General features: G+C 30.3%; 5 protein-coding genes across 5 annotated transcripts; all 5 read left to right on the top strand.

The window, feature by feature from the left end:
• Positions 1-74: 74 nt before the first annotated feature.
• LOC110928096 lies at positions 75-1,316 on the top strand. The gene is made up of 4 exons (XM_035987582.1): positions 75-348; positions 449-721; positions 813-905; positions 998-1,316. The coding sequence occupies exons 1-4, from the start codon at positions 97-99 to the stop codon at positions 1,271-1,273; spliced, it is 894 nt and encodes a 297-aa protein (XP_035843475.1). The 5' UTR covers positions 75-96; the 3' UTR covers positions 1,274-1,316.
• A 578-nt stretch (positions 1,317-1,894) lies between these two features.
• LOC110932250 (replication protein A 70 kDa DNA-binding subunit B-like) lies at positions 1,895-3,843 on the top strand. The gene is made up of 6 exons (XM_022175602.2): positions 1,895-2,040; positions 2,712-2,866; positions 2,961-3,240; positions 3,337-3,439; positions 3,533-3,660; positions 3,752-3,843. Exons 2-6 carry the CDS (start codon positions 2,714-2,716, stop codon positions 3,841-3,843), a joined length of 756 nt encoding a protein of 251 aa, XP_022031294.1. The 5' UTR covers positions 1,895-2,040; positions 2,712-2,713.
• A 79-nt stretch (positions 3,844-3,922) lies between these two features.
• On the top strand, positions 3,923-4,940 carry LOC110928097 (replication protein A 70 kDa DNA-binding subunit B-like). The gene is made up of 4 exons (XM_022171305.2): positions 3,923-4,052; positions 4,140-4,348; positions 4,429-4,549; positions 4,670-4,940. Exons 1-4 carry the CDS (start codon positions 3,930-3,932, stop codon positions 4,877-4,879), a joined length of 663 nt encoding a protein of 220 aa, XP_022026997.1. The 5' UTR covers positions 3,923-3,929; the 3' UTR covers positions 4,880-4,940.
• Positions 4,941-9,375: 4,435 nt separating this feature from the next.
• LOC110932252 (replication protein A 70 kDa DNA-binding subunit B-like) lies at positions 9,376-11,324 on the top strand. Its single transcript, XM_022175604.2, has 6 exons — positions 9,376-9,521; positions 10,193-10,347; positions 10,442-10,721; positions 10,818-10,920; positions 11,014-11,141; positions 11,233-11,324. The coding sequence occupies exons 2-6, from the start codon at positions 10,195-10,197 to the stop codon at positions 11,322-11,324; spliced, it is 756 nt and encodes a 251-aa protein (XP_022031296.1). The 5' UTR covers positions 9,376-9,521; positions 10,193-10,194.
• Positions 11,325-11,403: 79 nt separating this feature from the next.
• Positions 11,404-12,421, top strand: LOC110928099 (replication protein A 70 kDa DNA-binding subunit B-like). Its single transcript, XM_022171306.2, has 4 exons — positions 11,404-11,533; positions 11,621-11,829; positions 11,910-12,030; positions 12,151-12,421. Exons 1-4 carry the CDS (start codon positions 11,411-11,413, stop codon positions 12,358-12,360), a joined length of 663 nt encoding a protein of 220 aa, XP_022026998.1. The 5' UTR covers positions 11,404-11,410; the 3' UTR covers positions 12,361-12,421.
• Positions 12,422-13,549: the final 1,128 nt, after the last annotated feature.

The raw sequence follows: 13,549 nt of genomic DNA, 5'->3' as shown, positions 1-13,549 counted from the left end.
TTTTATAATTTTTTTCTATAATTATTTTTCATCTTCCACTGTTTGGTTTGTTAGTCTATTCCTTCTAATGCTGCTTCGAAGCTGTGGGGTGTTGATATGGGCCCTACAAATGTGGACATACATACTGATGATGGCCACATTTTTAATGTTTGTTTAACCTACTCTAAAGGAAATTTGTTCCTTTTTCATGGATGGTCCAATGTAACACAACATTTGGGACTATCCGAAGGATGTTTTATAGTATTCAACCCCATCGATTGTACTACGTTTAAATTAACCCATTTCATTGATGGTGTTAGTGGTAGCTCTTTTTGGACATATCTCCTACCTACATCATCGCATTTTTATGTAAGTTATCATTTACTTTTAAGCATCTTAAGCTATTTCTGTTTATCTTTATTGATATTAAAAATACTTATCTTATATGATTTAATTATCGTTTTTATAGGTAATACCCGAAGTTATCCTGCCGGAAACCTTTTCTACATCCATTGATTTAATATCCACTATAATGATAAACAACAATCCGTTTCATGTTAGGATTGAAACGGATGGCGGTAAATTCGGATTTACCGTTGGTATTGACGTTATTGTTAGTTTGTTACATTTACAGCCTGGTTGTTTTTTGATATTTACAAAGTATTTTGGTAATGATTTTAACTTAAAAGTATTTGGAAAAAATTGTGTTGAAAAGAACTTTCTTGATGTAGACGTTGATGTGGTAAGGTTACATTTTGTTATTATATGTTATTTATACAATTGTTAATTTAATAATGTAATATATTGTACTAAATGTGTTATTTAATTTGCAGCCTTTAGTTCCTCCTATTGATGCTGTGAATGAAATTTATGAACAACCACATAGTCGTGTGTATCGGTTTTCCCGTACCGTTGGTACCGATTTTGTAAGATATAATAATATCTTTTGTAATTAGATTCATTTCATTATTTAAAATCCGTATTTTTTTTTATTAATTATGTTTTGTTAACAATACAGATCCTTCCCGATCGTGTCTCTGAAATGGCCAAACTTAATATTTGTTTGAAAGATATAAACGTCAGACTTTTGAATCTGGAACCTCCAGTTCAGTTTACCAATGGTACAAGACGTGAAAGTACACATAATGGTTTTCGATATGCGTTAAGGCGATGGTCTAAGTTCATGAAAACTGCTGGAATTAAGGTCCGTGACACCGTTGACTATTGTTTTGACGAAAATGATCAAGTGCTAAGTGTTGAAAAGGTTGTACCTTACGTTAGTGGTCGTATTTAGTTATTTGACTCTTTCGATGTTGTTTTTTCCTTTAACATTAGTATATATTTTTACTTTTTACGGTTTTTTGTTTTTCAACATTGTTATGGTTTTCAATATGAAGATATTACATGTTGGTTTACGTTATGTTTGAGCTATTAAGGAAGTGAGCTATACACAAAGGATATGTCAAATACGGTTTAGATGATACATGTTCAAGGTATTAAGAAAAACTCTCTGACGAATTAGCAAGCATTTTTAGGGTTTTGCTTAAAAGATGGATGTGTCGGTGATGTTGTCGAGGAGTGTCCGGGAATGCTTAGTGATAGCATTTTCTTATACTCCTCGACAATGTCACCGACCCCTCTTAAAAACTCCATCAAAACTCTCACACCGGTTGCTTCTTCAACAGAGGGTTTTTATTTTTTTTTGTTAACTGAACCTGTATCATCTTAACTTTTTTTGACTGACCGTGTATTGTTATTACATCAAGACTCAATTAAGATTAATTTCTTAATTAAAGTTGATCCGAATCACTTTTCATCACCACATCTCATCTCATTTTTATGTAAGTAATTTTTTTAATTTATCTATCTTAAAGCCTTTATTTAGCTCTTTATTTATATTAAAACTAAAGTTATAAGTTGTTTTGTTGTTTATCTTACAGGTCATACGTTAATTTATCAACCCCGGTAACCTTTCGTATTGACGTTATACAATCATTGATCTAATATACACGATATCGATATCCAACAAAACCTTTGACGTTAGGATTGAAACGGCTAATGGTAAATGCATTTTTACGTTTGATATTGATGGTATTAGCTACTAAATCTTTTATCCGCTGTTATACATAGTGTTGGTTGTAATCGATCTTTATTTTTATTTCTTAGTATAGGTAGTGGATATAGTATAATTGTTATAATTATTACTGTTAGTATAGGTTGTTTAGGTACTATAGTTTCTATTTGCAGTTGTTATTTCGTCCAGATGAATTATGAATGGATGTCATTATTTGTTTTTTTGGTCGCACACACTATTGAATATAATTTTGGAAACTGTTCAATCATATATTTTTATTTTAAAAACAAAATATGTCCTTCCTTTTAATGATTTTCAGAATTAAGGAAACTGGTCAACCATAACTCTTTATTTTACGGTTTTTTTTTAATTTAGTAAAGGTTGACTATTTATAATTAAAATTCAAAAATTCGTTTCCAAAAGTATTTTGTGTCTTTTGTTATAAATAAGTCTAATTACTTATGTTTCATACACAACCCAGCTACGGACTTGGTATAATTTGACTGCATTACTTCTGGTAAGAGTTTGCAGAGTTACAATACATTTCACATGGTTATTGTTTTTATTATATAACAAATTATGTTCTTTACAAACCTGTCTTAATTGATTTATATATTAAATGTTTATAATGTGATGTTATTTTATTTTTTGATTTCAGGAATGGAACAGGCAGCTATAACGCTTCTAAATAATGTTGATCTTAATGTTGATGATTACACTATAAGAATCCGTATTGTTCGGCTATGGACAAGACCTTCTTTCAACAATCCTAGGAAGGTTTATTGCTACGACATGATATTCATGGATCAGGAGGTTTTCTTATTGTTTGAATCACATCATATTTTATTATGATTCTAACGTGTTATTATGTTTTATGAATTTTTATTTATACAATGTCTTGGTGTAGGGCACCAAAATGCAGGCTTTCGTGTTACAAAAAAACACTACTGCTTACGAGCATTTGCTGAAAGAAAATCAGTGTTTAACTATTCGTAATCCTTCTCTTGGAGAAAACCGTCAGAAAGTGAAATACGTTCATAGTTCGTTCAAGATAAATCTAAATGAGAACACCATTGTCGAGCAATCTGCCGAACCTGTTGGTGCTGAATGGGGATTTGATTTTTCTCCATTTGAGTCAGTTGTTGAAGACCCTGATAATGACGGCAAGTCATTCAAAAGCCCTATTGGTACGTTTTAACAAAATGTTTTATTGCATAATTAATATTAAATCTTTTTTAGATTTGACGTTGTTTTAATTATACTTCTGTTTGTACATTATGTAGACGTTATCGGTTTTGTTGTGAAGTGTCTTCCGTCAGAGGAGAAGACTGAAAATAATAACGGGAAAGATGAGAAGAAGGCTACCTTTATTCTGGTGGATTTGCAGTACCGTCTACTACATACATAAATTTAATTCGCTTTATTAAATATTTTTTTGTTTACACCTTCTAACCAAACTCTATAAACTGTTTGTTGTAGACACCAGCAGATTTACGTTACTCTGTGGGGGGTTTATGCCGATCAGATTATTGAGTTTCAAAGAGAACATAAGGATGAAAAAAATGTTGTTGTGGTTGTTCAGTTTGGCAAGTACCGTTTTTGGGGAGGTATTTTTTTATATTCATTGTCAATTTTAAAAAAACTTCATATTAAATTGTTGAACTATATGTTTTTTTATACTTTCATATAACTGTACAGGAAATTTGTTCGTATCCAATTTGTATACTGTAACTCGAGTGTTCATAAACACTGAAATTCCCGAGATTTGGAATTTAAAAGAAGGCACGTAATCTTATTACGATTTTGTTTTATAGTCTACTTTATGTACATATTAGTCTAAAAAATGGCATTATTTCTGTACAGTTTCCTTGCTCAGATGAATACGTCAACGTCTTCCGGTTACTCTGGTTTGAGTTCCCCTGTTATGAAGTCAATGGCTGAGGAGTATCTTTCTGATATTTCCTTCAGTACAATTGGAGCATTAACCGGAATATCAGAAGTAATATTACGTTTAATAGTATTTTATTGATATACCCTTTATTTTAGAAAATTCCTGTAATTCACTTAAATACAAATATGTATGCAGGAAAAGTTTGTTATTATACTTGGAACAATTAAAAGCTTTGCTTCAGAAGACTCATGGTTTTACAATGCATGTAAAACTTGCAACAAAAAGGTTTTTACCAACACTATTTCCAAGGCCAAGGAAGATGGTAGCGAAGGATATGATGAAATAACTGTCTTGGAATGCCAAACTGATCGGTGCAATAAAAGGACAGTTGTCTCTGTTCCCAGGTGAAATTACTTGAATCGGTTATTGCTATATTATAAAACATACTGATTATTAACACCATCTTATTTTGTTAATTTTTTAGGATAAAACTGCTTATTCGTGTTCAGGATTGTACCGGGATTGTTACTTTGACGTTGTTTGAACGTGAAGTTGTTAAACTCCTAAATGTTAACGCAAACCAACTTTTGGATAATAACATGGAGGTAAGTTATGGTATCCAAATATAACTTTTTAAACTCCTAAATGTTAATTTCTTTATACGTATATATATTTTCTTATTTTCCATTACGTATCTAACTTATATATTAACTCATTTGTAACAGTTAGCAAGCGAAGGCAATTTTCCGAGTGAGCTGAGGGCATTGATAAACAGGAGGTTTGCGTTTAAGATAGCCATAGCTTCGTTTAATATAAATAAGAAATTAGATGGCTACTCTGTTTCGAAGTTGACCGAAAATCCTTCTATCATCAAAGATCTTGATGCTCATTTTGATGTTTACCAGGTTCTATATGTACCCTACACGTTAACTTAAATTTTTTGTTATAGAAATCTTTTGTACCACTTATGAATAAGTATTGTTGTTTATGAATGCATACAGGCTGGTGATGATGAACCTTTAGGTCCTCATGCTTCTGATCCAACTCCAATTGTTAACGTTAACATCCAGGTTTGTTAAGCAACTTTTTTATTTCATTAAACCTGTATTATTTTTTTGTATTAAACATTTATGTCCATTTATATATTTTACCTTTTTAATTTTGTTGTACAGGATTCTGTTTCCCGTGTTGTTGATGAAGACACTCCAATGTCCAATTTTAACAACAGCATCTTTACTACACCATCTGGAGCTCATATTAGTTGTTCTTCAAAGATGCTGGACAATGAGCTGAAGCGCAATTTGGAGGCGGTTTATGATGTGGATCTTTGTTCTTCTCAGTCTTCAACTAAACCGCGTCAGGGTGATTGTGAGAACAATGAAGGTTTGAAGCTGAAAGCAAAGCTGGAAGATTAGTAATAACATTTATCAGTCATTTCAGTTTTTTCGAACAATTTGAGATGTTTTATTTTGGTTTGTTTATTTCGTAACATTTATTTCAGTACTTGATGTTTGGTTTCTTATGGATATTTCGTTTATTATCGTGGTATTAAAAGATGATTTGATTGCTTTAATTTTTTTTTAAGTTGCGTATTCTTTATTGCATCAATTCAAACCTTTTTTATTTTGTTACATGTATATTGTATAGTTTTATGGATTAAATTATTTTACATAACGAGAATAATTAATTTACTTTGTTACATAACATTTAATTTTACACAACTAGTTTTGTAAAACTATTTAATATAATTTACAATAAACATTTTGAGATCAACGAATTAGACTAACATCATTTTTTTGTCTGAAATTTCGAAATCACATCTTATTGGTCTTAATATTCGATCATCTATTCCAACCGATTGTAAAATAAAAGTCACCCGTTTCTATTTTATGTTACATGGCATTGTATAAACTTATATTTATATACTTTTTTAAAGAGTCAATGATATCATAAACTGCAAATGTTATTTGATGTTATTATTGACATATTTATAATCTACATCTACATTGGATAGTTATGATATTAACTTTTCAATGTATTTGAACTGTAATATACTTTTACAAAATTAAAAAAGATTATTTCCTTCCCTGCCTTTTTTTTTTATTTTTTTTAAAGAATAATCTTTTACAATTTATAATACACATATTGTAACAAATATTAAACTTTGTTTCTAAAAGAACATGTTACTTGAAATTTAATATTGATGAAATAATATTTATCCCTTATTTGATTAATGTAATTGATTAAATAACAAAAAATCAAAAAATAGTTTAAAATATATGTTCTTTTAAATTTCGAAACACTAATTAATCATAAGTATAGATGATCTAAATAAATCTTCCATAAGTTTTGCATTATTTGTTGAAATCATATATTAAAAAATTAAGATTTCCAAAATTGATATCCACTATATGATGAAAGTCCTATAAATATCCATATTTCGTGTACTTATTGCTCATTCAGAAATTTGTATACATAACACCTCCACTCACACGGTTAGTTACTTTGAACTGTAATATAATTGTTTAATCTTCCATTGTTAATTATCAATTTTTTATACAATAACTTTTTATACAGTCGTTTTTTTTAGTTGTTCTTTCAGATTATTGGTTCTCATGGATCATATTGGGGATGACATGATATTTGAAGAGATCTTAACGAGACTACCCGCAAAGGCAGTTTGTCGTTTCAAATGTGTTTCTAAACACTGGTGTTATGAATTATCGACACCAAAGTTTGTTTTCATCCATACTCTGCGAGTTGGAAATTCAACAAAATATAAGCTGCTTTCCTTGAAAGAAAATTCCATAGTCGTTGACGACATAGTGTCTGGCGACTTAGGCGACGATACTATCAAAACAGTAAATTTCCCTTTGGAAGTTCATCCATCCTCTTTAAGCATTATATGTTCGTTTAATGGTCTGATTTTAGTTTCCATTAAAAGGATTCACAATGAAAGTAATGACCTGGTCCTTTGGAACCCAACGACGCGACGTTTTAAGTTAATATCGGACGACTACTTTATTCGTTATTTTGGTCGACATAACGATACGGGTGGAATGTACTTAGACGAGGACAACGACCTAAAAGTGCTTCATATTAATTGTTACTGGGACGTAGTTACTGCTCGTGTATATTCACCACGTCATGACTCATGGAGAAAATTAAACTTCTTGAACGGAAGTCAATTTGCTTCAAACTTTTATTCATGGTCTTCTGGAGTGTATTCCGGGAAAACAATATATTTCATTGTTTCCAATTACTGGATTCCACCTGGTGAAAGGAACATAGTTGTTTTCGATGTTATCTCTGAATCTTTCAGTTTACTTCGTTTTCCGGAGCGTATTGAAGGCAATCCTTGCCAAGTACATTTTCTAACAATTTCTAACAAGCTCCATGTCATTGTCGTTCAATATGCTGGTGAACTAATTGCAGATTTGTTCAAATTTGAACATGATGATTGGATCAAGGTCTTTTCTTTCAATAAGGCTCGCATAGTTCAACATTTGGACCCTCAGCAAAGGACAAATGTAATTCAAGACAACAAGTGGTTGATAACCAGTATTTGTGGAGATACTGTTGAAGTTCTACTTTGCAATGATTCTTTTAACTACATCCAACATGTTGACAGCTACAACGGACCGAAAGGCGCATTATTTTTGGAGACAATTGTTTCGCCTTCCGATTAAAAATTAGGAATTTATTTGATACTGTTTCATCTTTTGTTACTCCAACTATCTAATTTGTTTCAAGTATCCCAAATTTTATCATTTCGTCAATTTAATAATAAAAGAGTTTTTATTATGTTTCACATTTTATTATATCCAATGAACGTGTACTTTAAATTACGTATTTTAACATTCATTGTCGTGACGGTATTCCTTATTAACAAATACCATCGTCGATTCAGATCCATCCTAATAAAATTACAAATCTTATAATAAAAAAAATTATATCTTTTTGAAGTTTATTAATATAGATAATAGATTGTAATAAAATGTTAAGCATAAACAATAAATATGGAAAATTTTTTTAAAAAAATTCGTATAAAATTGATTATACAAATTAGATATATATTTCAATACAAAATATGCTTTCAATATGGAAATTATTATATTAATGTTTTGAATCTAATTATAGAAAAATGTAATTTTTGTATATAAACATTCTAACGAATATTTATTTAATTTTCGAAATAATAATTTAAAGTCCGTTTCTTTATTTAGTCACTGTTTCTACAATTATGTTGATGTTATATTCGAAAAAATATTTGCTTACTATATTTTCAGTTATTATTCCAATAATCTTTTCAACTTCACTCCAATCATATTCCAATAAAACACTCGGTTTCCATATAACAATTTATTACTTCAATGGAGCTACATATATACATGGTTTTACATTCCTAACCGTGTTCATCTACATTTTATTTTTTTTCAATTGAGTTCTGAATTTCACATATCGATCTAAAAATCTGTAAGTTGTTTTTTTTTAAATTCCATCTGTATTCATCTGTTTTTTGTTAACAATACAGATCCTTCCCGATCGTGTCTCTGAAATGGCCAAACTTAATATTTGTTTGAAAGATATAAACGTCAGACTTTTGAATCTGGAACCTCCAGTTCAGTTTACCAATGGTACAAGACGTGAAAGTACACATAATGGTTTTCGATATGCGTTAAGGCGATGGTCTAAGTTCATGAAAACTGCTGGAATTAAGGTCCGTGACACCGTTGACTATTGTTTTGACGAAAATGATCAAGTGCTAAGTGTTGAAAAGGTTGTACCTTACGTTAGTGGTCGTATTTAGTTATTTGACTCTTTCGATGTTGTTTTTTCCTTTAACATTAGTATATATTTTTACTTTTTACGGTTTTTTGTTTTTCAACATTGTTATGGTTTTCAATATGAAGATATTACATGTTGGTTTACGTTATGTTTGAGCTATTAAGGAAGTGAGCTATACACAAAGGATATGTCAAATACGGTTTAGATGATACATGTTCAAGGTATTAAGAAAAACTCTCTGACGAATTAGCAAGCATTTTTAGGGTTTTGCTTAAAAGATGGATGTGTCGGTGATGTTGTCGAGGAGTGTCCGGGAATGCTTAGTGATAGCATTTTCTTATACTCCTCGACAATGTCACCGACCCCTCTTAAAAACTCCATCAAAACTCTCACACCGGTTGCTTCTTCAACAGAGGGTTTTTATTTTTTTTTGTTAACTGAACCTGTATCATCTTAACTTTTTTTGACTGACCGTGTATTGTTATTACATCAAGACTCAATTAAGATTAATTTCTTAATTAAAGTTGATCCGAATCACTTTTCATCACCACATCTCATCTCATTTTTATGTAAGTAATTTTTTTAATTTATCTATCTTAAAGCCTTTATTTAGCTCTTTATTTATATTAAAACTAAAGTTATAAGTTGTTTTGTTGTTTATCTTACAGGTCATACGTTAATTTATCAACCCCGGTAACCTTTCGTATTGACGTTATACAATCATTGATCTAATATACACGATATCGATATCCAACAAAACCTTTGACGTTAGGATTGAAACGGCTAATGGTAAATGCATTTTTACGTTTGATATTGATGGTATTAGCTACTAAATCTTTTATCCGCTGTTATACATAGTGTTGGTTGTAATCGATCTTTATTTTTATTTCTTAGTATAGGTAGTGGATATAGTATAATTGTTATAATTATTACTGTTAGTATAGGTTGTTTAGGTACTATAGTTTCTATTTGCAGTTGTTATTTCGTCCAGATGAATTATGAATGGATGTCATTATTTGTTTTTTTGGTCGCACACACTATTGAATATAATTTTGGAAACTGTTCAATCATATATTTTTATTTTAAAAACAAAATATGTCCTTCCTTTTAATGATTTTCAGAATTAAGGAAACTGGTCAACCATAACTCTTTATTTTACGGTTTTTTTTTAATTTAGTAAAGGTTGACTATTTATAATTAAAATTCAAAAATTCGTTTCCAAAAGTATTTTGTGTCTTTTGTTATAAATAAGTCTAATTACTTATGTTTCATACACAACCCAGCTACGGACTTGGTATAATTTGACTGCATTACTTCTGGTAAGAGTTTGCAGAGTTACAATACATTTCACATGGTTATTGTTTTTATTATATAACAAATTATGTTCTTTACAAACCTGTCTTAATTGATTTATATATTAAATGTTTATAATGTGATGTTATTTTATTTTTTGATTTCAGGAATGGAACAGGCAGCTATAACGCTTCTAAATAATGTTGATCTTAATGTTGATGATTACACTATAAGAATCCGTATTGTTCGGCTATGGACAAGACCTTCTTTCAACAATCCTAGGAAGGTTTATTGCTACGACATGATATTCATGGATCAGGAGGTTTTCTTATTGTTTGAATCACATCATATTTTATTATGATTCTAACGTGTTATTATGTTTTATGAATTTTTATTTATACAATGTCTTGGTGTAGGGCACCAAAATGCAGGCTTTCGTGTTACAAAAAAACACTACTGCTTACGAGCATTTGCTGAAAGAAAATCAGTGTTTAACTATTCGTAATCCTTCTCTTGGAGAAAACCGTCAGAAAGTGAAATACGTTCATAGTTCGTTCAAGATAAATCTAAATGAGAACACCATTGTCGAGCAATCTGCCGAACCTGTTGGTGCTGAATGGGGATTTGATTTTTCTCCATTTGAGTCAGTTGTTGAAGACCCTGATAATGACGGCAAGTCATTCAAAAGCCCTATTGGTACGTTTTAACAAAATGTTTTATTGCATAATTAATATTAAATCTTTTTTAGATTTGACGTTGTTTTAATTATACTTCTGTTTGTACATTATGTAGACGTTATCGGTTTTGTTGTGAAGTGTCTTCCGTCAGAGGAGAAGACTGAAAATAATAACGGGAAAGATGAGAAGAAGGCTACCTTTATTCTGGTGGATTTGCAGTACCGTCTACTACATACATAAATTTAATTCGCTTTATTAAATATTTTTTTGTTTACACCTTCTAACCAAACTCTATAAACTGTTTGTTGTAGACACCAGCAGATTTACGTTACTCTGTGGGGGGTTTATGCCGATCAGATTATTGAGTTTCAAAGAGAACATAAGGATGAAAAAAATGTTGTTGTGGTTGTTCAGTTTGGCAAGTACCGTTTTTGGGGAGGTATTTTTTTATATTCATTGTCAATTTTAAAAAAACTTCATATTAAATTGTTGAACTATATGTTTTTTTATACTTTCATATAACTGTACAGGAAATTTGTTCGTATCCAATTTGTATACTGTAACTCGAGTGTTCATAAACACTGAAATTCCCGAGATTTGGAATTTAAAAGAAGGCACGTAATCTTATTACGATTTTGTTTTATAGTCTACTTTATGTACATATTAGTCTAAAAAATGGCATTATTTCTGTACAGTTTCCTTGCTCAGATGAATACGTCAACGTCTTCCGGTTACTCTGGTTTGAGTTCCCCTGTTATGAAGTCAATGGCTGAGGAGTATCTTTCTGATATTTCCTTCAGTACAATTGGAGCATTAACCGGAATATCAGAAGTAATATTACGTTTAATAGTATTTTATTGATATACCCTTTATTTTAGAAAATTCCTGTAATTCACTTAAATACAAATATGTATGCAGGAAAAGTTTGTTATTATACTTGGAACAATTAAAAGCTTTGCTTCAGAAGACTCATGGTTTTACAATGCATGTAAAACTTGCAACAAAAAGGTTTTTACCAACACTATTTCCAAGGCCAAGGAAGATGGTAGCGAAGGATATGATGAAATAACTGTCTTGGAATGCCAAACTGATCGGTGCAATAAAAGGACAGTTGTCTCTGTTCCCAGGTGAAATTACTTGAATCGGTTATTGCTATATTATAAAACATACTGATTATTAACACCATCTTATTTTGTTAATTTTTTAGGATAAAACTGCTTATTCGTGTTCAGGATTGTACCGGGATTGTTACTTTGACGTTGTTTGAACGTGAAGTTGTTAAACTCCTAAATGTTAACGCAAACCAACTTTTGGATAATAACATGGAGGTAAGTTATGGTATCCAAATATAACTTTTTAAACTCCTAAATGTTAATTTCTTTATACGTATATATATTTTCTTATTTTCCATTACGTATCTAACTTATATATTAACTCATTTGTAACAGTTAGCAAGCGAAGGCAATTTTCCGAGTGAGCTGAGGGCATTGATAAACAGGAGGTTTGCGTTTAAGATAGCCATAGCTTCGTTTAATATAAATAAGAAATTAGATGGCTACTCTGTTTCGAAGTTGACCGAAAATCCTTCTATCATCAAAGATCTTGATGCTCATTTTGATGTTTACCAGGTTCTATATGTACCCTACACGTTAACTTAAATTTTTTGTTATAGAAATCTTTTGTACCACTTATGAATAAGTATTGTTGTTTATGAATGCATACAGGCTGGTGATGATGAACCTTTAGGTCCTCATGCTTCTGATCCAACTCCAATTGTTAACGTTAACATCCAGGTTTGTTAAGCAACTTTTTTATTTCATTAAACCTGTATTATTTTTTTGTATTAAACATTTATGTCCATTTATATATTTTACCTTTTTAATTTTGTTGTACAGGATTCTGTTTCCCGTGTTGTTGATGAAGACACTCCAATGTCCAATTTTAACAACAGCATCTTTACTACACCATCTGGAGCTCATATTAGTTGTTCTTCAAAGATGCTGGACAATGAGCTGAAGCGCAATTTGGAGGCGGTTTATGATGTGGATCTTTGTTCTTCACAGTCTTCAACTAAACCGCGTCAGGGTGATTGTGAGAACAATGAAGGTTTGAAGCTGAAAGCAAAGCTGGAAGATTAGTAATAACATTTATCAGTCATTTCAGTTTTTTCGAACAATTTGAGATGTTTTATTTTGGTTTGTTTATTTCGTAACATTTATTTCAGTACTTGATGTTTGGTTTCTTATGGATATTTCGTTTATTATCGTGGTATTAAAAGATGATTTGATTGCTTTAATTTTTTTTTAAGTTGCGTATTCTTTATTGCATCAATTCAAACCTTTTTTATTTTGTTACATGTATATTGTATAGTTTTATGGATTAAATTATTTTACATAACGAGAATAATTAATTTACTTTGTTACATAACATTTAATTTTACACAACTAGTTTTGTAAAACTATTTAATATAATTTACAATAAACATTTTGAGATCAACGAATTAGACTAACATCATTTTTTTGTCTGAAATTTCGAAATCACATCTTATTGGTCTTAATATTCGATCATCTATTCCAACCGATTGTAAAATAAAAGTCACCCGTTTCTATTTTATGTTACATGGCATTGTATAAACTTATATTTATATACTTTTTTAAAGAGTCAATGATATCATAAACTGCAAATGTTATTTGATGTTATTATTGACATATTTATAATCTACATCTACATTGGATAGTTATGATATTAACTTTTCAATGTATTTGAACTGTAATATACTTTTACAAAATTAAAAAAGATTATTTCCTTCCCTGCCTTTTTTTTTATTTTTTTTAAAGAATAATCTTT

The sequence above is a fragment of the Helianthus annuus genome, chromosome 3 (assembly GCF_002127325.2).
Source record: "Helianthus annuus cultivar XRQ/B chromosome 3, HanXRQr2.0-SUNRISE, whole genome shotgun sequence".
Classification (NCBI taxonomy): Eukaryota; Viridiplantae; Streptophyta; class Magnoliopsida; order Asterales; family Asteraceae; genus Helianthus; species Helianthus annuus.
Note: the sequence above shows the minus strand (reverse complement) of the source record. Positions and strands in the feature narration are given on the sequence as shown.

What these genes read in the sequence shown, in the direction of transcription:
- LOC110932252 (XM_022175604.2), top strand. Translation starts at nt 10,195, where the DNA reads ATGGAACAGGCAGCTATAACGCTTCTAAATAATGTTGATCTTAATGTT. An exon ending in TTTATTCTGGTGGATTTGCA is followed by an intron (nt 10,921 to 11,013) that starts GTACCGTCTACT and finishes TGTTTGTTGTAG; the next exon opens with ACACCAGCAGATTTACGTTA. An exon ending in CAAGTACCGTTTTTGGGGAG is followed by an intron (nt 11,142 to 11,232) that starts GTATTTTTTTAT and finishes ATAACTGTACAG; the next exon opens with GAAATTTGTTCGTATCCAAT.
- LOC110928096 (XM_035987582.1), top strand. Translation starts at nt 97, where the DNA reads ATGGGCCCTACAAATGTGGACATACATACTGATGATGGCCACATTTTT. An exon ending in CTACATCATCGCATTTTTAT is followed by an intron (nt 349 to 448) that starts GTAAGTTATCAT and finishes TCGTTTTTATAG; the next exon opens with GTAATACCCGAAGTTATCCT. An exon ending in GTACCGTTGGTACCGATTTT is followed by an intron (nt 906 to 997) that starts GTAAGATATAAT and finishes TTAACAATACAG; the next exon opens with ATCCTTCCCGATCGTGTCTC.
- LOC110928099 (XM_022171306.2), top strand. Translation starts at nt 11,411, where the DNA reads ATGAATACGTCAACGTCTTCCGGTTACTCTGGTTTGAGTTCCCCTGTT. An exon ending in CATTAACCGGAATATCAGAA is followed by an intron (nt 11,534 to 11,620) that starts GTAATATTACGT and finishes ATATGTATGCAG; the next exon opens with GAAAAGTTTGTTATTATACT. An exon ending in TTTTGGATAATAACATGGAG is followed by an intron (nt 12,031 to 12,150) that starts GTAAGTTATGGT and finishes CATTTGTAACAG; the next exon opens with TTAGCAAGCGAAGGCAATTT.
- LOC110928097 (XM_022171305.2), top strand. Translation starts at nt 3,930, where the DNA reads ATGAATACGTCAACGTCTTCCGGTTACTCTGGTTTGAGTTCCCCTGTT. An exon ending in ACAGTTGTCTCTGTTCCCAG is followed by an intron (nt 4,349 to 4,428) that starts GTGAAATTACTT and finishes TTAATTTTTTAG; the next exon opens with GATAAAACTGCTTATTCGTG. An exon ending in TTTTGGATAATAACATGGAG is followed by an intron (nt 4,550 to 4,669) that starts GTAAGTTATGGT and finishes CATTTGTAACAG; the next exon opens with TTAGCAAGCGAAGGCAATTT.
- LOC110932250 (XM_022175602.2), top strand. Translation starts at nt 2,714, where the DNA reads ATGGAACAGGCAGCTATAACGCTTCTAAATAATGTTGATCTTAATGTT. An exon ending in TGATATTCATGGATCAGGAG is followed by an intron (nt 2,867 to 2,960) that starts GTTTTCTTATTG and finishes GTCTTGGTGTAG; the next exon opens with GGCACCAAAATGCAGGCTTT. An exon ending in TTTATTCTGGTGGATTTGCA is followed by an intron (nt 3,440 to 3,532) that starts GTACCGTCTACT and finishes TGTTTGTTGTAG; the next exon opens with ACACCAGCAGATTTACGTTA.